The 26,755-nt window shown below is 45.2% G+C and overlaps 1 protein-coding gene across 1 annotated transcript; it reads left to right on the top strand.

Moving 5' to 3' along the window:
* The first annotated feature begins 2,869 nt into the window (after positions 1-2,869).
* On the top strand, positions 2,870-24,802 carry pard6a (par-6 family cell polarity regulator alpha). The gene is made up of 6 exons (XM_030097044.1): positions 2,870-3,315; positions 8,959-9,181; positions 18,605-18,894; positions 20,556-20,681; positions 20,756-20,955; positions 21,086-24,802. Exons 1-6 carry the CDS (start codon positions 3,178-3,180, stop codon positions 21,417-21,419), a joined length of 1,311 nt encoding a protein of 436 aa, XP_029952904.1. The 5' UTR covers positions 2,870-3,177; the 3' UTR covers positions 21,420-24,802.
* The last annotated feature ends 1,953 nt before the right edge of the window (positions 24,803-26,755 follow it).

Genomic DNA, 26,755 nt, shown 5'->3' with positions numbered 1-26,755 from the left:
TGCTGCTATGAAAGCTAGCAAACCAGCATTAGCCTGGAAACCATGTGAGCTTGTGAAAACACCCACAATGCAACAGCGATAGGAGACGTTTTGGAACATTTCACTGTATTTTGCTTCACAAAAATTGGTTTTATCTTGAGATTGGGGTCATTTTCCATGATGATTGTTTGATTTTGTGACCAAAAATATATTTTCATCTAGCATTATCTGAGCCATAACAAAGACAAACTTTAACATTTAAATGTTACCAGTATGTGACTCCTGAGCTAAAATGTCTTTGGCACCCTTGGGTTAGATGGTTAAGACCCTCCTTTCAAATCTTTAACAATAATACAGCCAGTCAGTGGCTGGAAATTCACAATTTGGCTGGAGAAGTTATGTAGAACTCTCCAATATGTACTCTCATTATGTCCTTTACAAACGGTTTACTTTAGCTTTCAGTGATTTCAAGATTAGTTGAATGTCCATCAGTAATTCCCAGAACTAACATCAGAGAAATCAACATTTTTATTTATTGTATGTCACTCTCGCTTCAGAAATGATAGAAATACAAAAAAAAAAAAAGAATTTGATAGACCACATTTAAGTATTCACAGAAATTACAACATTTCCAGGAATATTTTTTTTTAAGTTTGTCTTAGAGAAACAAAAGAATTGAAACAGCACACACACAGAATGAAACACAAGTGACTCAATACTCAATCATGACTATTATTAACTTCACACACACACACACACACACACACACACACACACACACGCACAACTCAGTCTCCATGAAGCCTACTCATTCACAAAACTGCCGTAAGCCTTGATTTAATGTGTGTTAAAGACTTTAAAAAGCCACAAACACAAAAAGTAGGCCTTGAATTATTCTGTTATGTTATCAGAGTGTTGTTATTCTCCACAAGGGCCATAACCCTGACTATAACCTTAACACACACACACACACACACACACACACACACACACACACACACACACTCAGTTTGGCTGGCTGTATGATAACACTGTCAGTCCTCCTTTTTCCAGCTCTGCACACATTCCTGCATTCCTTCACATTGACGGGACGAGAGCAGCCGTGAGATGGAAGGACTGAAGGTGGAGAAGAGGAGAGGAGAGGAGAGGAATGAAACGAGCAGAGAGATGAGTGTGAGGCAGGAAGAGCCTCGACCACAACACGAACGTAGATGACCGCAAAGCGAAAAAAACAAAAACACCTTTTCACCTTTTGCCCACTCTCCTCTTGGAATGCTTCCTTATCTAGAGAGCTTACTTGTTATTGGTAATTATCCTCTTACATAAGCCTGTAGGGGTCTCTCCGTGGTACACACACACACACACACACTCACACAGTCCCAGCACCGCCTGGTACTGAAAACGATTAGGTCAGGTTAGCACAAAGTGTAAATCTGGAGGAGGGGCAGGAGAAAACTGAGCTGGAAGGAAGGAAACTTTCAAATCAAGCTCGAGCTGTGAGTGATCCTCTGTGTGAACGATGAAAGTGTGTAGTTTAAAGTGTACATGAATCTCTTAAAAAGTCACAGCAGAGGTGGATGATGTAACGTCACACACCATCCTCATGATTCTTCTCTCTGCTGAGCGCAGCAAATGCTCATACAGCTGATAAATGAAGGAAAACCGTCATGATAATGACAAACAAAACTCATATCTGGAGGCAGGAGGTGACAAAGAGTCTAATCAATGAAACAAGATATGAGCTAAGTGTTGCTTCACTGACTTATTAATAAAAAACACTGAAGTTTCTTAAGTTTATCTGAGAAGGCCTCAGTGGAAAATACAGTAATCTGTGGTGACCTTCCATCAAGACACTCTGTGGTACATCATGTTAAAAGTATTCAGCAGTGCTGTGAACTGATAAACACCGTTTTAACCCACTTTCTGAGTGAAGTGACTCCAGAAGCACAAGGCTTTGTTTGAATTTGGAAAAATATGGATTGTTTCAAAATGCTCACGATGTTTCTGATTGAAAATACATCCGAGTCATTTTATTCTCTGAGTTTGACGTGTTCGCCCAGTGAGTGAAGGTTTCCTCTGGGTACCCCAGTTTCCTCCCATGGTCCAAAAACATGCATGTGAGGTTAATTAGTGATCTAAATTGTCCCACAGTGTGAGTGTGAGTGGTTGTCTGTATCTTTGTGTTTGTCTTCCAGAGTGTATCCTGCCCTGGGACTGGCTCCAGCACCATGCAACTCTGCACAGAAAAAAACAGGTGGATAGATGATGAGAGCTAACCTTGATTTACAAAAATAACTTTGCATTCGAGTACAAAAATAAATCATGACTTGTGCATTTCATTTTAATAGAACTTAACACAAACAATAATATGAATTCAACAATAACAATGTTGAAATATTGTAAAAAAATAAATAAATATATACAGAAATAAATGTGTATTGTTGACTGTTTAACAGGACATACTTTTATCTACCAAAATTAGAGTAGAAAATAAATCAACATAAAATATTCAATATTTGCATGCTAAACTTCACACCAAATACTTAGCCATACAAGCAACCCAATAATAAACTAACTAACTAACTAACTAACTAACTAACCAAATTTTGTTTGTTGTTAAGATGTTGGCCAGCAAACCACATTACATTTTCTAAAAATGCTTAAAAAAGAATATGACAATTTATTTTTTTTACATTTCTTATTTTTGATTTATTTTGTAGTTTAAGTCGATGAAATAAAAGTTAAAAAAAAAAATTAAAAAAAAAAAAAAAAAAAAAAAACGAAGGTAGGCAAAAGGCAGCCGGCGCCCCGGGGCTCGTGAGGCCCTCTCTGGACGGGGCACCGGAAGGTTCATAACACCGGAGCCGGACCGTCGGGGGTCTGGAGGGAGGACGCTCCAGTGTGACCCTCGACGTGGCCTGTTATTGCGGTATTATTACGGCCCGCCCCCTCCGCCGGTTGCTCCAGTCTCACCGGGAGGAGCGGAGGAGGAGGAGGACGGGTTACTCCGGCACCTCCATCCCAGACTGGATCTACCGGATTCCACCTGTCGTGAGCGCGGCGCGCGAACCCGGAGCTCCGCGAGCCTGCGGCTTTTCTCCACGCCGAGACCCGCTGAAGCCGCGGCGGTAGCCGCGGGGATTCTGTCATCTCGCCCGGGAACCAAGCGGAGGACAACGCGGAGGATAAATCCGGTGGATGGTTTTGTCCGCAGTGCCTGATCCAGGGAGCGAACTCGGGAGCAGGATGTCCAGACAGCAGCCGCCGCTGCCGCAGCAGCCGCTGCAGCGGGGCTCCGTCAAGCGCTCCGACAACCTGATAGAGGTCAAGAGCAAAGTGAGTGCGGGGCTCCGGGGTGTGGAGGGGGGCACGGCGGCGTGGGAGTGTGTGTGTGTGTGTGTGTGTGTTTGGATGTACGGACGTGTCGGCGACATAACCTTCTGTTGTTGTGAGTCGTGATGTGTGTCCGACGAACAGCGACACCCGGTGTGGAGCGAGGCTGACAGGCCGCCGGGCTTCGCCGCCTTCCCTCCGCCGGGGACGGGCGAGTCTCCCGCCGCATGCCGCTCTTCATCCCCCCCGATCAGCCGCTGTAATCCCCCGCTCGGTAATTCACCGGGCTTTGTGTGCGGATCCATCCCATTACCGCTGGACGGGTTTGTTTTTCTTCCGCTCAGGGACCACATCCAGTCCAGGTTTCTGAGTTTTAGTTCCAGTCTCCTCTCCTGACTCTGATAAAAACAACTGGATTGATCCATACCGATGAGACTGTCAGTTTGATTGAAAACCTGAACTTAATTGACCTGATTGAAACCTCTGGCCTGTCCACTTTTGGCCTGTGGGCCTCATGTTGGACACCCCTGGTCTAAACTTTCCACTGTTTGCAAGTATTTTAATCAACTCTTGCTTTAGCTTTTTTGTTTCATCCTGTTGTCTCTTCATTAGAAAACAGAAGTCAGTCATTCCACACATGAGCCTGTTTTTGAATGTGTCTAAATAATGACAACACATGCATGTTGACAGTTTTTAAGCACTGTTGTGTTCTGTCTCTGTATCTTGTCAAAGGATCTCTGACTCCTTAAGATGTACCGACTGATCTTAAAAATCAGGTTTAAATCATATTCGAGTGTATTTTAAACAAGTGACGATACACATTGGAGACATGCTTACGTTAAACTTTAGAATCTCTTAAATAAATGCAGTGAGGACTATATTATATTTAGACAAATCTTAAGTCCAGGAATCATATAATGGATGTGTTTTGATTAGTTTTAGACATTTCCCGTAGATTTTATGATGACTAAATGGCACATAATATTTTAAATGTTTTGCTTTTGTGACTTTAAATGTTTTGGGTGAAAGTTGAGCTTTGGAATCTCTTCCACAAACTTTAGGTTTGAGTCTTTCTATCTTACAGTATTCTGACGAGAGGTGAAGAGACAGAATTGAAAAGTTATTCACAAGTTTGTTTAAGTCAGGTGTGTCAAACGTAAGGCCCATGGACCAAAACTGGCCTGCAAGACGCCCCAATCCGGCCAAACCACCAAGAAAAATTGTAAATATTTCAACAGAAATATACAAGTTTTTAAGACAGATTTTGTACGAATAGCAAACACAACACTAAGCCCACGTTTACCTGACGACATTTTGAGTGAAAACGCATAATTTTTGTGTGTTCATTTCAAAGAGAGTTTCACTTTTGAACAGCAATGATTTGAAAGTGTTGATCTTTTACATGCAGAAGCCCTGAAAACGGTGTAGTTTTCATGTAGGGTGCTGCTGCTGCTGTTTATCTAATGAAGACACAGAGGCGTGCACAGAATGGTACGCTACGAACATCAGCGATGGGAGAGCACAGACATTCATATGGACAGACGATCAAGTTGGATGGTTAATCTGGGTGACTCAACACCCACAACACAACAGAAGTTTAGCATTTTCACTTGAAATCGTCCTGTAGAGTAGATGGACTCTGACTCCTGTCTTCTGTTTCATTGACGTTTTTCTGAGCTCCCTGCTGTCAGAGTGGGGTCGATATGCAGCGTCTCTGCCTCCAAAAGTAAAAAAAAATGCTGAAAGTGCAAATATACAGAAGGTGAAATATGAAGTTAACACTAATTATCATTATTATTTTAATATTGAGGGAGCGGCTCCAGGACCCGGTGAGCCTGAGTTGCATAAAGCAGTTGAGAAGATAGATGGTTTGGGTCATTTCATGCCAAATGAGCAGATTAAAAAAAAAAAAATCCCAACTTACTTCCCCTCTGGGATTTATTTCTTATTTTAGATCTCTATTTTCCGTGTATCAAGCCCAGGAGGGAAAGCTGATATCACTGTTCGCGTCTGAGCTGTGGAGGGTTTAAAATTCCTGCTGGTCTGAGACAAATGAGACTTTTTGCTCCATGTTTGGATTTTAATTTCATACCAGCTCACGCTCCCAAACAGCTGCTGAAAACGCTTCGATTCGCAGCACTTCTTATCACTGTGCTGGTGTTTCAGAGAGAGGGGATCAAGCTGTACTGTTTGGTATTTCTCGTATTGAATTAATGATTAGTTTTGAAGATGTGACGACTTGAAGAGTTTAGGTAAAGCGCTGATGTCTGTCAGCTGACAAACGTGCAGCATGGACGATCCTCAGGATCTGCACTGCATCTTACAGATAGCATCAATAACCTGCGTGACCTGTCCAAACTCTTGAAAAACGACACGTGAGCAGCCCTTTTCTGTAATTCCTAACTTCGTGAATCTGCATGTGAGTCACTTCTTCAACTGCTCAAAGATAAAGTCAAACTAGCCTTGGGAAAAAAAAACACAGACGGAGGATGAATAACTCAAAGAAATGAGTCACTGAACTTTAAAGCAGATCCTCGGTGAGGCTCCTTCATCTCAAACACAGCGACACACGTCTTTTCATCAAAGAATGAAAGAGCGTCCTGTTCTCCCCGATGGAGAGCATCCTCTGCAGCTTGATGTCAGCCTGACGGGATCGTGTTTGACTGCTGCTGCTCGGATGGAGTCGATGAAAAGAGGAGATGTCTTCTAGGAAATCCTCCTCATGCTTGTTGTGTCCGGTTTCATTTGAGTGAGAAAAGGCTTACGGTGATTCACACAGAGGGCCTGATTTACTGAGCTCCTGCTGGAGGGGTTAGTTTCGGTGGTTTTCCATGACAGTAGAGTCCCACCTCGGCTTGGGCGGAGTCCACCTGGAGCCACGTAACGGGTTGCGGGTCGCTCCGTCTCGCTGAAGGTGAGGAACTGACGGCACCTGCTCGGTGATTCTTGTGCCTCCATGTCTGATCCTGATCGAATGCAGACTACTGAATATTTAAAATCAAGATGGCTTCACCACCACCCCCCATGAAGGCCCTCCGGTTGGAAATCGCTACATTGGAAGATCGGGACCAGAAGTGCTGACATACAGTGTAAATACCTGGAGAACACTGCGGTCTACCTGTGAACCTGGAGCATAAGAAAATGGTTGAGAATGACTTCAGGCTTATTGTCTGAACTCTAATCCTCGTCAAGGCGGAAAGTTGTAAGCCTGACGTTGAAGGTAACCTAAACCGGAAGCCCCTCATTCTACGGCTAGGCCTTCAAGAACCTCAGTAAACACAGAACTGAGAGTTCTCCTGGAATAATTTGAGCCCTGGATGTGATGGAGCTGGGTCATTAAGAGCTTAGAGAAGAGTCTGTCTGTGCCCGTTTGAACACTGCCATCCACGCCGCCGTGCACACCTAACAAGCAGATGGCGTCCGTTTGATCGGGCGTCCTCTGTACGTTTGGAACTGCGTGATGGTACGGTTCAGTCCAGAGCAAAGATCTGTGAGAGGAACACAGCTTCAGGAATTTCATGTCTTCCCAGTTTATCGTAATTAAAGTTTCCTCCTGCTGTTTAGACTCCTGTTCACATTTTACTGGCTGTTCTTAGCTTGTAAATATGCCTCCATAAAATCCCAACATGCATTTTGTGCCGTATTGTTGAACCTACATCAGAGCGGCTTTTCTCTGTTTATCTTTTGGTCCAGTGTTGAAAACTTTAGACCGAAGTGAACCAACACAATGCATCTTTTCCTCTTTTTCTCTAACTTTGGTCCAGATTAAATAACTGATAACTGCACCTCGATTTGCGAGCCCAGTTCTGAACATCGTCAGTTAATCGTGAGTCACCATAATGGTGAGCAGGTTTGACTCAGATTTTTTTACCCATCAGACAGATTGTGTTGTAATATAAATGATAGTTAGAACTTCATTAAACCAGTAAATCATTGTTCGAACTGAGGTTTTTGAGCCACTGTTTGGTTTACTTTCTGTGGTTCCAGAAGAAAGTTATGCGTTTTTTTTATTTTTTAAGCAATTTTTCTATCTGGAATTGAACCGGAGCTCAGACCAGACATTTGCTTTTTTGGGTTGTGTTAACATTTGCATGATAAAACTCTGTTCACTGATTATGTTTTACAGGAAGTGTTGCTGAGTCCATACAAATATCAGACTCATGTAGTTCAGGGCGTGTTTGATCTCAGTGGGGTTGGATCAGTGAAACAGCATCAGAACTGCTGCTGTTCCCTCCGTTTTACTGCTTTAATGCAAATCTGGTCAAAGGCTTATTATTTAATGTTGCTGATCTATATTCTGCAACCAGTGTTACTTCCTGCTGTAAGGGTTTGTTTTCTCGGAGTCGGGTGTTTTGACCTCTATCCATCCATCTCCTCTACACCTACAAAACAGGAACAGCAGCTGCTTTAATTAAAGAAATCACAGTTGTTGTCATCGTCATTTATTTCCAGTTTGCAAAGTCATTCTGCAGGCCTGACCGCTCGCTCTTTTGTTCGCCTCTCCAATTGCTTTTTATAAATGTTTCTTTCCTTTGTGAATTTTGTTTTATCAATATATCAGAGAACTCCTAACTGGCCTATCAGTCCTATGAAAAAAGCTTTCTGTTGTTCCATTGTTCTGTCGGTAATGTGTGTGTGTGTGTGTGTGTGCTGCGAGGCAGACCAAACACAGCGTGCTTTGCACGGTCCTGTTAAACTGTGAACATAATTACGTGAACCTGTCTCTCCCCGTAATAATCCCTTTACTCAGACTGAATTGCTTTCTGGGTTTTAATGAGCTGCGTGTGTTTCCCTGCCCCTGATAACACGCTTCTGGCTGCGGTACAGCCAAACACCGTGAGGCTGTCTGGAAACTGAGCGCAATTAATACTCACATGATGACCACTCTGATAGTTTTAATTTTTGGCTTAATCTCATGCTCTGAGGCAAACTCCCGCCATTCCTCATCCGCAGAAACGAAAAACGTGTTCCCGCTGAGACGTTTGAGAGTGTGAAACGAGGCCGACGTGCCGCCGCAGCCCGCGTCTCGGTGTGGGCGGTTCACGCAGCATACCTGCAGTACCCGTCGTGCTGGATCCAGAGAACAATAGAGCAGTCTTCACCTGGAGAGGCCAGCGAGAACATCTCAGCGACTGAGGAGAAGCTCCGACAGGATCTGATTTTTATCATCCGCACTCTGTAGTCACTGAACTTAGTGAACGAGGTCACACACGAGTCAGCCGTCGGGGCAGAAGTCAGTGCCCTCAACACGCAGTATCGCGATCCTGCAGAGGTTACAGCTGCACGTCTCGGCAAAACATCCCCACAAGGCTGTGCAAACATCCCTAAGTCAGTGCCGTTATCGCAGTCCTGCAGGCAGGCCGCTTATCTTGTCTCCTCTCTGTGCTTTCCTCTGTCTCTTAACTCATTTCACATGCAGGGAATGGATGGTCTGCAGGAGGTTTGGGAAGTTATGAAGTCCTTCACCAACACAATGAAGAGTTTGAGTCACAGAAAGACATAAAAATGGACGGATTAGCCACAGCTGCTTTGTTATTTTGGGAAATCTTTGGTCGTATTCAGACAGAGAAGCTGCTGATTGATCATTTGTGGCTATATGTTGGTGTAATATCAGCGAAACGTGTGTGTTCTGTTTGTCTTGTGCAGTTCGAGGCAGAGTACCGTCGCTTTGCTCTGAAGAGGAACGGCCCCGGCGGCTTCCAGGAGTTCTACCGCCTGCTGCAGAGCGTCCACCACATCCCCGGCGTGGACGTGCTGCTGGGCTACGCCGACGTGCACGGGGACCTCCTCCCCATCAACAACGACGACAACTTCCACAAGGCGGTGTCGCTGGCCAATCCGCTGCTCCGGATCATCATCACCAAGAAAGGTAAGCGTGGAGAGCGGAGGTGAGAGGAAACGGTCTGGAGCAGCACAGCTGTCGCTGAGAAGCCAGACCGCTCTACCTGTCGGCCGCCGCCGCCGTCGCTTTTGAAGCTCCGTCGGGCGTGTGTGGGTTTGCACACCTGCAGGAAGGCCCTCGCTCTCCACATCAAACATGGTTTATACTTCACAGACCCATCACAGCACATCAAGAGGCTTTCCCGAGTCCAAATCCTGACGGATCAGACGGAGGAGTCTACATCGTATCGCCGTGGCTGATCGGCGTATGAATGAATGAGAATAGCAGACCGTCTCGTTCTGTTCTTGTTAACATTTCACAAATCGTCCCAACCTTTTCTGGAGTGGCGTTGTGCTTGTGTGAATGCGTTTACGCGTGAGAGAGGCAGAGTAATGGCAGCCCAGCTGGCGTTGGGAGCTATCAGCCACTGAGTGGGATTACTTCAGTCTAAAAGACTTCATAAATCTCTCTGTGTGAGAGGAAGTGTGCACGTGTGTCTGCATGTCGGATTGTCTCAGTGTGTGTGTTTCTGTGTGTGTGTGTGTGTGTGTGTGTGTGTCTGTGTGTGTGTGTGTGTGTGTGTGTGTGTGTGTAAACCCATGAGGGAAAATGATATATATCCTATTAGGGGATAGTGGAGGCTGATGGGCAGGAATGAACAAACAGACATAATTTCTTTTTTGTACCACAGAAATAACTTTCCAGAAATGACACTAACACCTTATGCAAATAAAGATCTGTGAGCCCAGCTCCCGGTGTGTGTCTGGAAATAGGAGTGTGTGTGACAGGTACGATGAGCAGACGGCCTATAGAAAGGAGGAGAGGCTGAAGGCCAGCGATGAAAGAAAGGAGAGAATCAAATATTTATCCACAGCAGCCAGATGCAGAGATAAGGGGGAAAAGGCCCGCAGGGCTGCGTGGAGAGCTCAGAACGGAGCAGGACAGCACAGCGCACATCGGTCTGATTTTAGAGGAAAACAGCTGCTTTAAGTCCAGCAGCTGGGGTGACGCAAGAAGAGATCAACCACAAACAGATCATCAGTTGATCTGCTGTTTAGTTCTATTAAAGCGAATGTCATTACTCTATTAAAATATCAGTGAATTTTCTCAAATTAATATCAAATACTTGTATAAACTGAAAATTCAGATTTTTATTGAACTTTTCTGCCAAACAGATGATAGTGTGACTTTTCCCAGTGTTCCTCTGCCTTCTCCCTCCTTCAGGGTTTTCTCATCAGGCTGCTTCCAATCTTCTCGCAGTATATTTTTAGCGCCTGTTGTTCCCCAAAACATCCCATGAAAGCCTGATTTCTGTCCTCCAGACCTCGGTACGGCAGAGATTCTGTATTCTAGACTCCGATGGCTGCTTTTACGAGGAGTGTCGGAGCGGATGGTGGAACGATCCTCCACCTCAGGGGGAAACTGTCCCACCTCAGAGTCAGAATCAACACATATCTGAATAATACTGTATGGAGAGGACAATAAAACCTGTATTTTTACTGGAATTCAGTCTTTATCTCAGCTTCTTTACTCTCATTCATCCCAATCTGCCATCTTTGATGTGACACATCAGTGTGCGTCTTTACTAATCGACGTAGTTTCAGTGGGTTGACGCATCCCCCCCAGCTTTAGCCATGATCCACCCTGCTCTGGATCTGATTGGCTAATTTTTGCCCGTTAAATCCAGCCTGAACTGTGAGCTCAATCAAACAGAAAAACTAATGTGTTGTCCTTTGGCGCGTATGATGTTTGGTTGAGTTACACTCATTTTAGTTTCGACTTTCTTCGATGCAATAAGCAGGGATTAGACAGTGAGCGTACTGTTACTCCTGCTTCCCTTCATCGTCACTCATCATGGACGAGTGCGAGCAAAAGCCTTCAGCTGCTTGCTGATAACAAGTCCCGATATGAGTAGCTACTTGTTAAAGCTAATTCTCATATGCGAAGCACAAATATTTCACTGTCTGAGACTGTTTTCTGTGTAGGGGGACTCGGCTTGTCAGTCAATATTTACATAATTTCAGCCGAGTGTCGTCAGGGCCAGACTTATCAGCTGAGCGGAGGCGAGTCAAACCTTGAGACAGAGGTAGCGATCCAGACACTTCTATAAGAAACCCCATTGACCCCAGAGGACGTTGATGCCCCCCTCAAATGGATGCACTTTCCTCCGAGCTGCAGTTTTCTCAGAGATGTCGGTGTCAGCCGGCGCTTTAGCAGCTGGAGATTAGAGCTAAATCTGAAGTCACTCTACTGCGGCCTGAATTATACGGTCTGCGCTCACAGTGTAGTGTTTTTCCTCTTCCGCGTGTTTGTTTGTTTGGTATGTTACGTCTAGACGCTGCAGGAGTGGTCCGTGGAGCTTTAGTGAAGGTCAAGACGAGACAAAATGAACAATGTCTGAAGGAACATCCGCAACAGGAGGACAACAAGGCTGGTACACTCAGCCAAACCTGCCAGGAACAAACCCCTGTCACCGACCTTGATGAGCAAATTCACACTTCCAGTCTGTGCAGAGAGCTAGAGAAGCGGATTTGGGATCACGAGTTCACCGGTTCAAATCTGAGCCCGACCCCTGACCCCCGTCAGCTCCTCGGCTGAGTTAATGAAGTCTGCAGATGTGGCGAAGCTCATCACGTCTCCGTCAGAGAGTGACAGGTGGAATCTGCCCCGTTGTGCCTCCACCTAGCAACAGCTGGTAAACAGCCACAGCAGCCAGGGCTGGAAATCTGCTGGGAACATGCAAAACATGAAGCTGCCTGCGCCGGCCGCTGATCACTGTGACGTTGTGTAACCAAAAACAAGGAAAACCTGTAAAATATGCAAAACAAGTGGCAGTGTCAGCATGAGAGTGCATTTCTACAAATACAGTGATGGCAGACTACCCTACCCACCCACCCCCCTCCCTCCCCTCCCCTCACAGCGTGAAGCGTGCTCTTTGTCTGCTGTCAGGCCCTGCCCCTCTGCCCCCACTGTACCACGGGCCTATTGTTGACCTGAGCCATATGGCGGCCCCCCTGGGCTCCAGATGGAGGACACTGCGGAGTGAGGACGCTGTTACACACACACACACACACACACACACACACACACACACACACACGCACACACACCGGCTTATGGCAGCTGCAGATCACACACCCAGGACACATGTGGGACGGGTGTGGCCCAATCAGACACAAAGATGCATTTTAGGTTTGAGGCTCGATATCCTCCATGTCTGATATTCACTTTGCAGCAGATCTGCAGTGATCTAATCAAACGGTCATTCCAATCAATCAGCATCTCATCACAGAGAAATATAATGACAGGCTTGTTTAACTTTAAGTTTAGAGTCTCGGACAGCGACATGTTGAGACAGTAGGCCTGAGCTGCTAAATGAAACGTGTCAAACACATTTTAGCTGAAGAGCAGTTTACAGCCAGATTTCACCCTACTGGGCCAGTAAAACACTGCCACGATATCCTTTAAATTTTAACGTTTTTCTTTGTTCTAACTCGCATATCTTTATTTTCACAAAACTGAATGAAAAATTCTAGTGTTGTATTGTTTCTCCAAATCTTAAGAAATTCTTTGTAAAAAAAAAAAAAAATCAATATTTTCTTTGAGATTTGTACTTTTTTCTTGGTAGTCTGGCCGGATTAGAGCCTCTCACAGGCCAGTTTTGGCTCACGGGTCTTATGTTTGACACCCATGGACTAAGACTTTGTGTGATATTGATCCTACAGACATGTGGAAGCTGATCTAGTAGAGGCAGCACTGAGGATTATGTTTAACACACACACACACACACACACACTCACTTCCAGGCTGCTGTTATTGTCACGTTCCTCCGCTGTTTTCGGACTCGGTGTCGTACTTCAGTCTTTGTGACCGTCGCCTCCCGTCATGCATGTTTTGGTTTGTGTTTCCAGATTATTGGCGGTGACGCTCTGACCTGTGGGGGCTCAGCGCTCCATTCAGTCACTCCATAGTGACAAACAAGTCTCTGAGAGGTTGCTCTTATGTAAACTGGACCTGAAGCACGGCCGTGTGGTGTAATATTACTCATGGTGTTATTCTTAGTGAGTCACCTGCAAAATCCACACAAAATGGAACCACAGTCTATTTATGTGACTGCGCTTCAAGACGAATCTTAGTAAATGAGGCTGAAAATGGAGAGAAATTGCTGATAGATGGCGTTTTCAAATGAAAGACACACTTAAAGAAATACTGGTGAAGCAGCTGGATATCCTCCTGTCGGTGTTTCGCTGTTGCTTGTTATCAGTCCGACTAAGGTGGCGTCGTCAGCAAACGTTGGGTTTGAGGTGGATGAGTGGACGGTCGTGGGTGGAGGAGGATTAGAGAAGTGGGCTCAGTACACATCCCTGTGGTGCGCCTCTGTTCAGAATGAGTGTCGGTCATGTATGAAGCCCGGTCCTGACTGTCTGTGGTCTGTTGCTCACACAAATCCGGCATCCCGGCACATATTGAACTCCCTAATCCACCGTCACCCACTTTCTGTTCCACATAAGGCGGATGACTGTGTTGAAGGCGGAGCTAAAGTCCACAAACCACAAGTGTCCTTTATTCAGAGGTGTTTTCGCGGTCCGTGTGTGTGAGAGCTGTGTGTCGTGCTTCGATGAAAGCCTCCTCTGTGGACCCATTAGCTCTGCTAACACACTGGACTTAAACAAGGTCTGCAGGGATGAGAACTTTGAAGTGTGGAGGGCTGGGAGGGTGACCTGTCTGGATCCTCTTCATATGTTGTCAGAGCATCATTTAGTCTCCGTTACGTTTAGTCATCCTCATTAATACTGAAGAATCTCCAAACCACTGGCGTTGCTCCTGCTCTCCTGCCCCCAGAAGGTGAAACTGTTCACACAAAATTGAGAATTGAGTGGCATCTTTAAATAACTTCCATGATTGACATGAAAGTTGAATTATTTACAAAAAGTGGAAGCTGGAACTTTTCCAGCAAACATGAGTCTGGATTTAGTGTTTAGATTGCACTCATCCTATTTTTATCTCTTCAGATCAGGTTGTTTGTCTTCCGTTTTGAGTTCATCTTCCTGCCTTTGGTAGGTTTATATGCTTCTAGCTGGTCTCGTTTCCTGGAACACAGTGTGATGAACTGATGGCACTTTCAGTTTGCACACAGGTGTTTCACTAAGAATCACCGAGTGAGCGGCGTGGCGCTCAAACGGGTGCATATGTTAGAAATGGAACGCCATCCGTGTTTTGTTCACAGCCGCAAAATTAAATGTGAAACCACGGAGTCGGGCATGTTGGTGGAAGGAGCGATCACATGTGTGTCATGATCTGAGAGTCTCAGCTGTGGCTGAACATCTGCACCAGGGGGTTCAAATCCATGTCAGTACAGTTCATCTTGAATGGGCCTGACTAGTCAAATAGTGGCATAATAGCCTTTAAATTTAAATCTTAACACTTTTTCCTTGTTGTGGTTCAGAGTATGCATGACGAAGAACTATATATTTAAGCAAAATATTTAGCAATCATTGGTAAAAATGACTTTAATCTCAACATAAATCCAATTTTAACCTGAAACATTGTCGTGTAAATGAGGCCTTAGATGAGAAACTAACCCTTTAGGAGAATTTAAGATGTGGTATCGGCAAAACGCAAAGCAGTTATAAGAAATACATTCACAATATAGAAGATATAATCAATGAAAACCCAATGCAGATAGTACGCTGCAACAGATAGGATAAAATATACATAGAATATAAGACAAACACAATTTGTGATGATGCAGAATTAAACAATATATTCAAAGTATGGGCTGGTTTATACTTAATATATGCAAGATATTCAGATATTGTATAAGCACAATGATATAGATGCTTTTTTTTAAATTGCCACAGTTCTGACAGTGTGAGAATAAATGGGCTTCGGCTCGAGCCTGTCAGTAATCCAGTCAGGAGTCTTTAGTGAGACACATATTTATTATTCACGGTGTGTGGCAGAGAAGAACGGCCTTCATATCAATAAACGGCCTCCTAACAGATAAGCATTTCCCCAGGTTTACTTTAGATTTCTTGACAGCCCTTCATTTAATCTGTGTTGATAATCTCGGGATATGATTTCAGGGTTTTTGCGGCCGCAGTGCACAAATATACAGTAGAATATCCTCATTCTGGTGTCTCTGCGAGGCCTCTTCATGGGAGCATTCTTTCTCTTCTTTCTTCGACATCCTCTTCACTGAAACTTTAGTAAATCCACACTTAGACTGATTGCATGTTAGACTTTTAGTTTTGTTTCTTTCTTTAAATATCCTGTCATTTAAAGGAATTTCAACCGATACCTGGTTAAAAATAAGTGTACTTCTCCATGTTACACTATGAATTGATTTATTTTTGGGTTGTGGCTTAGAAGGCCTTGGAGAATGGGGATGGGGGGAGGGGATGGGGTGGGTGGGGGGGCGGCACATGGCTCATGTAATCCCACAATACACCGGTGTCTTGCTTTGTTTCATTTTTTTATTGACAAATGTAAGATTACTATTGTGATGTGTGTTTAATCAGCAGTCCATGGAAATAATAATGATTTCTTGTATGTCAGTGTTCCAGGATGAGAGAACCTGTGTGTGTTGTGTGTGTTGTGTGTGTTGTGTGTGTGTGTGTGTGTGTGTGTGTGTGTGTGTGTGTGTGTGTGTGTGTGTGTGTGTGTGTGTGTGTGTTCAGAGGGGCTTAGCGGTGTCTGGGCCTTCAGGCTTCAGTCTGGCCCTCGTTCCAGTAAGGTCCTGTCTGCCTGGTCAGGACACACACACACACACACACACACACACACACACACACACACACACACACACACACACACACACACACACACACACACACACACACACACACACACACACACACACACACACACCTGCAGTGCTGGAGGAAGTGTGTGTGTCAGACAGGAAGAATGCAGCATGGGGGAAGCAGCAGCTCAGGTATTTTGTCTCCAGCAGTGAAGCTGCTTACGCTCACTCTTTCTTTTACAGATAAATAAAAGATGGAGTCATGACTGGACTGTGAATAGGTGGAATGCAGCTTTCGGCCCTGTTTATGCGACAACGCTTCTCCAGTGAAGAGGCTGAGATTTACTTGTGTTTTCGGGGAACATTAATAACAGCAGTGCCTGGAGCCACAGAAAACACAACTTTTTGAAAATGGCTCCCAAAACAGAAACAAACACGTTTGTCGGTCAGATTCTCTTCAGCACTGGAACAGATTCGGATAAAACTTTGCTACTTTCATTTCCCACAATTCTGACATAGCTGGCAGTAGTAATGACTCGGGTGAGCAGCTCTGTCCTGTTAATAAGCAGCTCACTGATCCTGCTGGGAGTGGCGAGGAGGAGAGAATTTAAATAAATATCTCATGTAATAATCACACAGTGAGTGTACTGGGAGTGTTCCAAGAGTCACAACTTCTTCAAATTCCTGTCCCAGCCGTCAGCAGGAGTTTGACTGGACGTCTCCCTCTGGAGGCTTTCATTACGCTCGCATCGCCTCCTCTCCAGCTCCATTCTCTAAGCTGAACCTGCTTCCTGTCTGTCGGCTGCGTTCAGACAGGTGAACATCGCCCGACAAGAACCTCTCCAGCCCGCGCTTCTCTTTATTTCTGGCTTCATTCACACTTCGCGGCTGTTAAATTGTCAAAACAGAAGCTTCTTCTTGTTTCGGCCGTGTTGAGCGTGTTGGGCGTAGTGCAGAAATGCTGCAGACCGTGATAATGGCGAACGACACTCGAGGTTTTGATTTAGTTTTTTCTTTTTGAAGAAAGTATTGAGTGTCACCTGCAGATTCAGTGAAGGATTAGAGATTTAGCAATTGGAACTGATCAGTAAATGGAAAAAAGCTTCTTTTTTTGTGCTCTGATGTGTATTTAGGCCATTGAAAAGTAGTTTTCTTCCATTATTCTTGCTAAGATTTTTATTTTTAGGTTAAAGTGGCCTCTCAGCATTTCAACTGTAACTGTGTAACCAGCTGTGCTTCCTCCAGGTGCTTCCCACTGCACCACCATGCCACATGAAGCCAAAAACACAGAGACCATCTGATGATGAGGGCCACTTGTTTTATTGATCCATTGTGTCCTAAAGTATTGATTTATATATGCTGAAGAGCTCATGGATGTAACGTTCGTGTTGTAAACATAAATGTTTTATGAATTCTATAAATAATATGAAGGACAAACAGTACGATCCTTCAAGCACTGGGTTTTTTTTTTAAACCACAGATGGTACTTGATATTCTCAAACAGCCTGTGTCCTGACATTTATCTTTTAGTCCTATTGTCTCTGAATACCGTCTGATTTGTGTTTACTGTCAACTGTTTGCTCCGACTGAAAGGACAAATAACATTACTATATTGCCATAAAGTAAAATTAGATTTACGACTGAAAAGAACTCGAAGCAGCGTATGTGTAGATTTCAGATGAACTGTAATACAGTGTTCAGAGAAATTCACAAATGAAATTTGACACCCAGAATAATATTTAATGTCAAGTTCCTGAAGCTGTTCTGATTCCCCCGCTTCACATAATTAGATTATAGAAGGAAGCAGTGATGGTGCTCTGAAACTATGTAAATATCCTCTGTGTGAATGATTGCCAGATTCACCTCGGCTCTCTCACAGTCCGCTGAACATCCGCTGCAGTCTGCCGTCGTTACTCCTCTTCTGCATATCTGAGCAAGTCCACGCGAAAACAGCTTCCAAAAGGTCCAAAATATGACTGATACGCTCATTAACAGCAAGGCCCTGTCAGATGGAGCCCTCCTGCTCACAGCATTGTGTTGACAAGGCTCAACTCTGTTCAGTTTCAGTGTTTTAAGCACAAATCAGAAGAACGACACTCAAGGAAATGTAACCGAAGGCTGAAAACTGCTCGTTTTCAGGAACACTGCTGCTGGGACCTGCAGGAGTGTCAAAAACATTTTAGTTAAACTCAAAAGTTCTTCCTTGTTGAGCACATGTGATGGAAATCTCTCTATTTTCACAAAAAGAAACAATTACTACTCAAAAATTAGTCTAATCTCAACATAAAGCCAATTTTAATGAAAACTTCCGGTGCAAAAGCCCCAATATCTTCTCCTATAGCTGTTGCATTATGGGTATTTTTTTTTTTACAAAATCTTGTTGAAATTCTTGTTGAATCACTGATGCCTCAGCGTGGGTCTCAATGTTTTGTCCACTGCTCTTCAACTATTTAACTAAAAAAAAAAATCTAAGTTTTCTTTGAAATTCTTGCAGTTTTCTTGGTGGGCCGGATTAGAGCATCTTGCAGGCCAGATTCGGCCCACAGGCCTCATGTTTGACACCCCTGATTTCAAAGAGAGAAAACACAACTGGGTTCAAAAACAGAAAGAGTACATATTATGAATATATAAATAACATTTTTCCTTCTTTCTGTGTTTTCTTTCAGAGGACGAACCTGTAGTTTTCGGCACGAACTCCCTCCAGCGCCGTAAGAAGGGGCTCGGCCTATCAGGACTGCGCACTGCCACTTTAGGCTCCGCCCACTCCAAGAACAAGTCGGGCCTCCTGATCGGACGGCCGCAGGACTTCCGACAAATCTCCTCCATCATCGACGTGGACATCCTGCCGGAGACCCACCGGCGGGTGCGACTGCACAAGCACGGCACCCACAAGCCACTGGGCTTCTACATCCGTGACGGGGTGAGCGTGCGCGTGACGCCGCAGGGCGTGGAGAAGGTGAGAGCCACCGCCGGATGACTTCAATATACTTTTGTCACTAAGGTACTACTGATTAGATTCATTCCCAAGAGAAGTGGTGTTAAACTGAAGAAGTATTGCAGGGTGCAGAACAGACCTGCAGCAGGTGGGGAGGGTGGCAGGGCTAGAAACCGAGCAAGACATTACAGCTGTATTTTAGAGGACCACTCCCACCACGTCCTCGATGCGGCCTTCCAGTAGGAGATAGTCTATTAAAACACCCATCGAACGAATGTCCGAGTCGTATTTCCTCCAGGATGCTGAGCGGACGCTAAGTGATGCTAAGTGGTTAACCCGCCTCGCAGCAGGCGAGAGGCTGCACTTCGCCACCGTGTTCGCCGCTCTCTTCCTCTGACAGGCCTCAGGCCGTCCATTAGGAGGCTGAGGAGATTACTCAGACAGGAAGGACACACATGAAAGGCGTAGTAAATAATTCTCAAATGAAAAAAATATTCCGGATCGTATTTCACTGCGTTCAATAAACATTACGTCAGACCAGAAGGCAGAGGCACAAAAGCCCAGCGTGTTTATGGAATACTGAAGGGTGGTGATGCCATATTTGACATTTCCATAATAGAAATGTCTTCCAGACAGCATCTGATGACAAAACAACATATTTAAAATAATCAGAATTATCAGGATTTCTTCAAGCGCTCAGGCGGGTCATTACTTAAGTAACCAAATCTCAATATTCACATTTGTTCTCCGTGCAATTAATGAACAATTTCCGATGTTTGTTCTCTGCAGAAACTCTCCCACCCAGGCATGACCTTAAACTGCAGGTGTCAAACCTAAGGTCTGTGGGCCAAAACCAGCGCAAAAGAGGCTCCAATCTGGCCTGCCCAACCCGTCTTAAAACCTGCTCTGTCATAACTGTGCTATTTGAATCGCCTCAATCCAGTCAACAGTTCCCAGATAATTTTACTGTTCAGTTTCTATGTAGAATTTCTGCATAAACACAACTAATACATTTTTCTTTGCTTCCATTTTAGCAGGCAAAGCAAAAACTGATAGTTCTGCAATTTTTCTCAGTTAGTGCTATTTTATTTATCTTTAAGACCGACTTTTTATCCCTCTGACTAAAATGCTGTTTCTCAAAAAATCAATATGTGGGCTCACTTACATTTTTTTACAAGCTGCACTGGGAGTATTTATTGGCTTCGTGATGAGGAATTGCAATAGTGTGTGTGCCTCGGGTTGTTTGTTTATACATACATTTCGAAAAGGACGCATCAGTCAGACACAAATGTCTCAAATACTCTTTCAAATTAGAAGGACTCCTAATTCTTAAATCGCGATCCAGAAAGAGAACTCGCTGTGCATTTCCCTACATAGTTCCCATTCACTGAATCCAGAGTAAGATGGTATTAACATTCAAAGGCCTGGTTTACTAAGAACCTGCTGTTCACATAAATAGAGGGAACTTTGTGGAAGAACGACAGTTTGTTCAACACCACAAATCTAATCAGCAGAGTTAGAACGATTAGCTGAACTGCTCAGTGGATCCAGGAGGATTTCACTCTGAGTCGTGCTACATGCTAAAGAGTTTCACACAGCAGCGATGCTACATGCTAAACATGGTTACAGTCGGAGAGGTCTCTCTTGACTCTGGACCGTGCCGGTTTCTGCGCCTCCTGCAGGTTCCTGGAGTCTTCATCTCTCGTCTGGTGCGAGGCGGGTTAGCCGAGAGCACGGGGCTGCTGGGAGTGAACGACGAGATCCTGGAGGTGAACGGGATCGACGTGGCGGGGAAGTCTCTGGACCAGGTACCCGACGCCGTCGCCGTCCGTCCGTGTCTTTGACGTGTGCCGGAGCTGAGACCCTCCGCCTCCTGCTGCAGGTCACAGACATGATGGTGGCCAACAGCCACAACCTGATCGTCACCGTCAAGCCGGCCAACCAGCGGAACAACGTGGTGCATCGTGGGAGCAAGGCCTCGATGGGGAACTCCGGCTCTGTGGGCTCGGCTGGATCGACGGGCTCGGCTCTGTCGCACGACTCCCCGAGCCCCGCCTCCCAGAGCAACCCCATCACTGCGAGGTATGACCTGGAAGTAACGCGCGCCTTTCAAAGTAAAGCTAATTATGGAAATGCTTCACGGCGCCTCACTGGAGGGAGGAACACTGATGTGGCGCCTTTATTTGTGCGTGTTTCTTCCTCGCCGCTGCAGCAACAGCATCGCGGAGGGAGAGAGCGAAGACGACGAGGACGACGGCGACATCATTCTGGAGAACGACTGCATGACGTCCTACGAGTCGCACCGGTCGGCCCACGGCAACGCCGCCGCCCTCAGCAGAGACTCAGCCAGCAACGGGCCGAACCCCCCCGTCGCCGCCGCCGGCCGGCCGCTCCCGCAGAGCGTCTCGTTACCCAACAGCATCTTGGCGTCGCTGAGCGACGGCGCCGCCACGTCCAATCACAACGGGAACCCCACCCACGCCGGCGCCGCCACCAGCGGCAGCCAGCAGAGCATGAGAGAGGACGGCACCATCATCACCCTGTAACCGTGGCGACGCGGACGCCGCCGCCGCACCCGGGACCGCTTACGGGCGCGGCGCCGTAACCATGGCAACCAGCCTCCGCGGCGTCTCTTCCTCTTTCCAGGTTCTTCCTGTCGGTTCCTCCTCCTCGTCACACTGCAGCCACACGTCAGAGTCACCGAGCGCCGCCGGGTTCTAGCTGGGGGTCACGGGAAGGTCACGGCAGGAGGGAGTCGCTCTGGTCCTTGCAAAGCCATACGTCTGTGACGTGATCAGCGGCGCCACAAACTGTTCACAGCGGCTCCACGCAGTATTGTGCGAATCGATGCCACAGGTCAGAGCAGCACGGCGGCCAGTGGAGGGCGGCCGTCCGTCCACCGCAGGTTCATGACCTGATCAGTGATCATCATGAAATGGTTTGGGGAGTTTCGAATGTAGTAAAGCTAATAGAGAATCAATAGAGAGTGTATCCTTCGTTATGTCATCCTCGATCCATATTTTTGATAAAAAACTCCCAAAAAAGAGTTTTCTTTATGTATAATTGGCTTTATTTATTCCATTTTGAAGGGATTCCCAACATGTTTTGAGCAGAATGACGTGACGACTAAAGCCCAACCATCAGTCCCTCATCGCTCAGAGCAATAAGACGCTGAGACCCGTTTTCCCTCCCCTCGCCACGCCGGACGTGTCGCTCCTCACTGGCCGCTGTGCTCGTGCAATATTCAGATAGTGCCTGACGAATGAGCCGGACGGACGACAGCGGAGAGGATCAGTGGATTCATTGTTTCATCCCACTTCCAGGTTTTAATCGGTGGCGAATATCGGTCATATCTCTAAGATTATACATATTTTAATTGTCATTTTTTTTAATCAAGATTTTTATTTTTTTGCACCAAATAAATAAATCGTTACCGTCATCTCTGCAGGTTCTTTGAAAAGCTTTGGATTTAAGCTGGGAAAAGGTGTTTTATTTAACTGTCTGACAACGGATGTCAAAAAGCAGCTTTCAGAGTCGGCTGATCACATCCTGACGGACATTTATGTCTCATTGGTTTTATTTTAGCTCCCGCAGCTCCTAAATCTAAAGCTAAAGGGACCGTTTGACATCCAGCAGAGCTGAGGAGACGCTTTCTCTTTTAACTCTCCAGTTTTTAATTCCTAAATTCAAATGAAAATTACTCTTTTTTTGGGGGGAGTTTTTTTACATATCTAATGGTCAAAATGTCCACGCTGGCTCTTATTATATTATTGGTTGGGTCTAGCAATTGTTGCTTCAAAAAACTGGTGTTTCACTGTAGGGGAGATGTAGTTTCTTATTTACCGATTTACTGACGCTGAAATTTAGAAAATGTGATCATGAGTTTCAGCCCTTTGAGAATATCGGTTTTCCACTGGTGATGTTCAGTTTTTAAGAGTCAGTATGTCCATTTAAAAATCGATCACCATGGAAACTCAGCAAATTACTTTATGCAACTTCAGTTCTTCACAAAACTTCAAAATATTTCATCACTTTGAGAATTTATGGTGGGGGGGGGACAGGTGAAATAGAATTTTTTCCAAATTTGAAATGGGATTTTTTTTTTGTCTTTGATGCATAATTTTCATTTTTTGTTTTTTGTACAGCATCATATTTAAAATATTTACAATTTTAAGTCTTAAAAAAACGAATTGTATTGTTTTTCCATCAACAATAATAAAATCAAGTAATCAATCTGAAAGTCCATTTTTGGTTGTTGTGTGTTGGACTGAAGTTTTTAAAGAAATTTGTGCATCAAAACAAACTATTAATTTGAAAAGTAGCTTAATAAAGCCGTTCAATAGATCCACAAATTGATATTTAATGACCAAAGTTTAACACCATAGACACTAAAACAGCCAAAAGCGATGGAAAAATGAACCTAAATGGACAAAAGTGTTCCCTGAGGGTTAAACGGATGAGTTGTCCAGCGCTGTAAAGACGTCCCGTCCTCCTGTCCTCCATGTCTGTTCATGCAAGTTGCTGAAAGGACAGTGAAATGTTCTGGTGTGTGGTTCAGGAGCTGCCGTCGACCACTCCGTCCGTCAGCCCAACCATCTCCGCTCACACAGGAAACATGGAGCTGAGCGTGTGTTTCCCCAGTCTGATGTCAACTTCCTCATGCATGCACACACACACACACACACACACACACACCACACACACACACACTTTTGTATATAAACAAAACAGACCTTTTATGGAGGAGAGCATTTTATAAAAACGTGTAAAATATGCACACTATTTTTCTAATGTCTGTATGAGGAGACGGTGTGTGTGAGTGTGTGTTGTGATCTCGTTCGGTGTGTGTTTGTGCAGAGTTGAGCAGTGTTCTTCACACAGGGATTTCCATGCGTTTGCCTCAGTCGCTGTGAATGCATGCGTCACGAACGGAGCTGGACGGTCTGATCGCAGCTTCCTGAACATCTCGGTGTGGATTTCCTCTCTGAAGTCGGGGAATTGAACATTTTTTAACCGTTTCCTGTGCTTCTTAGTGAGGGATGTGGACTGCCTCATTGAGAGTCTACATGTTCTTCATGTCCATCCAGGTTCTCATCGCGACAATGTTTCAGTGCCCATGTTTGTTTTTGCTTTTTCTTTTTTCCATATCGCATTAAAGGATGTCAGAAGAAAGAAAGAAAAGTGGCTGTCAGCAGGAGCAGAGAGGAAATATCCCTGTAATCTGTGACAAACTGATTTATTACATATGAAATTATCATGAAAATCATCAGCTTCAGTTGTCTCAAAATATTACAATATTTGACAAAATTAGATTTTTTTTTTCATAATTTCTCTAAATTCAGACGCCATAATCAACATAACTTTAGACATGTTTGTTTTTTATGGTTCTAGACGTTGGTGAGTGCTCGAGCCCCTGTGCGCACTAACCACGTTTACACTGATCTGGAAGAAATATCTGTTTATGCAAGTTATATCTAAATGAAATGGCCTGTTTTCTGATTCTGTGAGCTGTCACTTTTTTTTTATTTTATTGTAATTTTTGGGGGAGGTACGGTTTCTTGGCCTGTGTGACACTGATCCTCTCCGAGTGCCCACTGCTCACACGGCCAGACGCCCGGGACGCTTTGAAACGCTGGCGATGGAGCAGGTGAACCGGTGAATGAACTGACTGATGTCCCCTCTGACCTGCCCCCGCGGAGCCGGAGCAGCCGAGCTGCGAGTGGCGGCAGGTCGTAGAAAAATGAAGGAAGTGCCTTTCTGAAGCGGTTTTACCGGATGTCGTGTCGACGTGGAGAAAACTGGACACACTGGACGTGCCACGCAGCTGCTGTCTGTATCCAAACTGTGAAAGTCTTTCAGAGATCAGATGTGATGATGATGATGATCAGAATATAATGTTATGCTGATGAAGTATTAATAAAAACCATAAAGACTCACTTCTGTCTGCTGCTTCCTTCACTTTGACTCAAAGCTGTCAAGCAGCACCTGGAATTTACAGGAACTGTACACCTCTGTCTCAGGAGTCAGCCTGAGGTTAAGTTCACACCGAGTCCTGGAGGAAATGAAGCCGGTGTGATGGAGAAAAGTGAGGCCGACCCTCGGAGAGGTGTGATGAATGTAAACAGGAGAGCAGCTAACTGAGAGCCTCATAGAGGAGGCCTATCTGGAGGAAATGGAGCCGTGGGCCCTCAGAAGGCTTTCATTCATAGATCAGAGTTGTACCCTGATCTTATGGCGGTCCCCTGGACGCCACGGCGCCCTGGACTCCATTATTAAAACAGAGTGTGGAGAGTGTCCCAGTCTGACCTGCTGCTTTTACCGAATCCACATCACTGCAGCTGCCAGCAGCAGGTTTCAGAGCGTCTCCCGCTTCCGTGTGCCGATCAGCTGCATGGTAAAAAGCACGTTTCCTTCTCCAGCAGGACTTTAAGCATGGCCGGAACTCCCCAGACCTGCTCTGCTCACTGAGCTGAGGCTGAGCTGTGATTAGCTGGTCCGCTGAGCAGAGACTCTCTGGGTGAGCTGAGGAGTTCAAATCTGGCCAAACCTCCAGCAAATGGGGAAGGATAACATTGATTTTATAGCAAATCCTAAAAGTAGCGATGATCAAGTGAAATCGTAATGAAAAAACAAATAAATACTTGTATGTCTACTTATAATAGTCATGTGACTTTCCAAAGAAACGTGTGTTCAGACATCGGCCACCATAGAAGAAGAACTCTGTACCATAGTGTGACCAGTTCAGGTCACTGAGAGCTTGATCTCTGATAGGAACAACCCCGAGGCCTCCTGCAACCCCATCCGGAGAGGAAAATGGATTATTATGGCACTGATCTTCAAACTCTGTATAGAAAACAAATAGAGACAGAGGGTGATCCAGACGGGTGCAATTCCTCCAATCAACATCTGAGAAACTCAGGGATCGAATGAAGTCTGCAAACATTCATGCAACAAGTTTCAAAGACCTCAATAAGACCACATTGAAGGCAGTCAGGTGTCTGTCATCTGGACCTGGAGCCTGAACCAGGAGAATTCAGGTTTTCCTCTGCTGCCCTCTTGTGGTCAAAGTTAAAACAGCAAAAAGCTCCTGCAGTGATTGAGCTGTCTTCCTTTGGCTGTGGGCATACACTTTCTGTTACGGTTATTCCACATTTCTGGAGTGAAATCTGGCTTCTTATGTGTCTTTTCCGTTCAGTTTTGTGTTTTCTCTCTTTTAGTAGGGAATCAGTCTTTTTTTCATCAGTCGTGCGGCGATGTCGTCCCAGAAGAAGCTGACCAGGACTGTAGCTCTGTATGCCAAGACAACTAAATAAGGATCTCCTGCCCTCCTCAACAGATCTTTCACCACCATGCTCTGCTCCACCGTTGCTTCGTGGAAACTTTGGGCTGCTTGTGATGTGATGAAAACCATATGACTCAGCAAAGGACCTTGACACAGACGCCACTGGATTCCATGCACCCTCCCACAACTGGAAGAGGAAACCACCACCCTGGGTGAAACCCTCACCTCCCTGTTTGGATCATAGATGGCAGCACTGGAGTTTCTACCAGTGAATCCTTCAGACTGTGGAAGGCTCGAGCCTGATCCACTCCCCACATCCAGCAGTCCCATGAATATACGCACAGTGCCCATCTTTTTCGGCACCAAAACGATGCCAGCACACCACTCTGTTGGTTCTTCTGCTGTGCTGATCGCTCCAAGACCCTCCATTCACCACAGCTCTTTCTTCAACTTGCCCATTAATGACAGTGGAATTCGTCTGGGTGTTTTAAGAGAGAATGGCTCAGCACCTGGCAAGCATACGACTGACATACCACACCCAGACTGCTGCACTGGTACACGTTTAGACATGGTCTTTTAAAGTTGGGTGATATCCAAGAT

This window comes from Salarias fasciatus, chromosome 7, assembly GCF_902148845.1.
Source record: "Salarias fasciatus chromosome 7, fSalaFa1.1, whole genome shotgun sequence".
Lineage (NCBI taxonomy): Eukaryota > Metazoa > Chordata > Actinopteri > Blenniiformes > Blenniidae > Salarias > Salarias fasciatus.
The sequence above is the reverse complement of the archived record's forward strand: the minus strand, read 5'-3'. Positions and strand labels throughout refer to the sequence as shown.

Bases quoted from the DNA above. Each gene is read 5' to 3' on its own strand.
- pard6a (XM_030097044.1), top strand. From the start codon at position 3,178: ATGGTTTTGTCCGCAGTGCCTGATCCAGGGAGCGAACTCGGGAGCAGG. The intron at 9,182-18,604 runs GTAAGCGTGGAG...GTTTTCTTTCAG, and splicing joins GATCATCATCACCAAGAAAG to AGGACGAACCTGTAGTTTTC. The intron at 20,956-21,085 runs GTATGACCTGGA...TCGCCGCTGCAG, and splicing joins AGCAACCCCATCACTGCGAG to CAACAGCATCGCGGAGGGAG.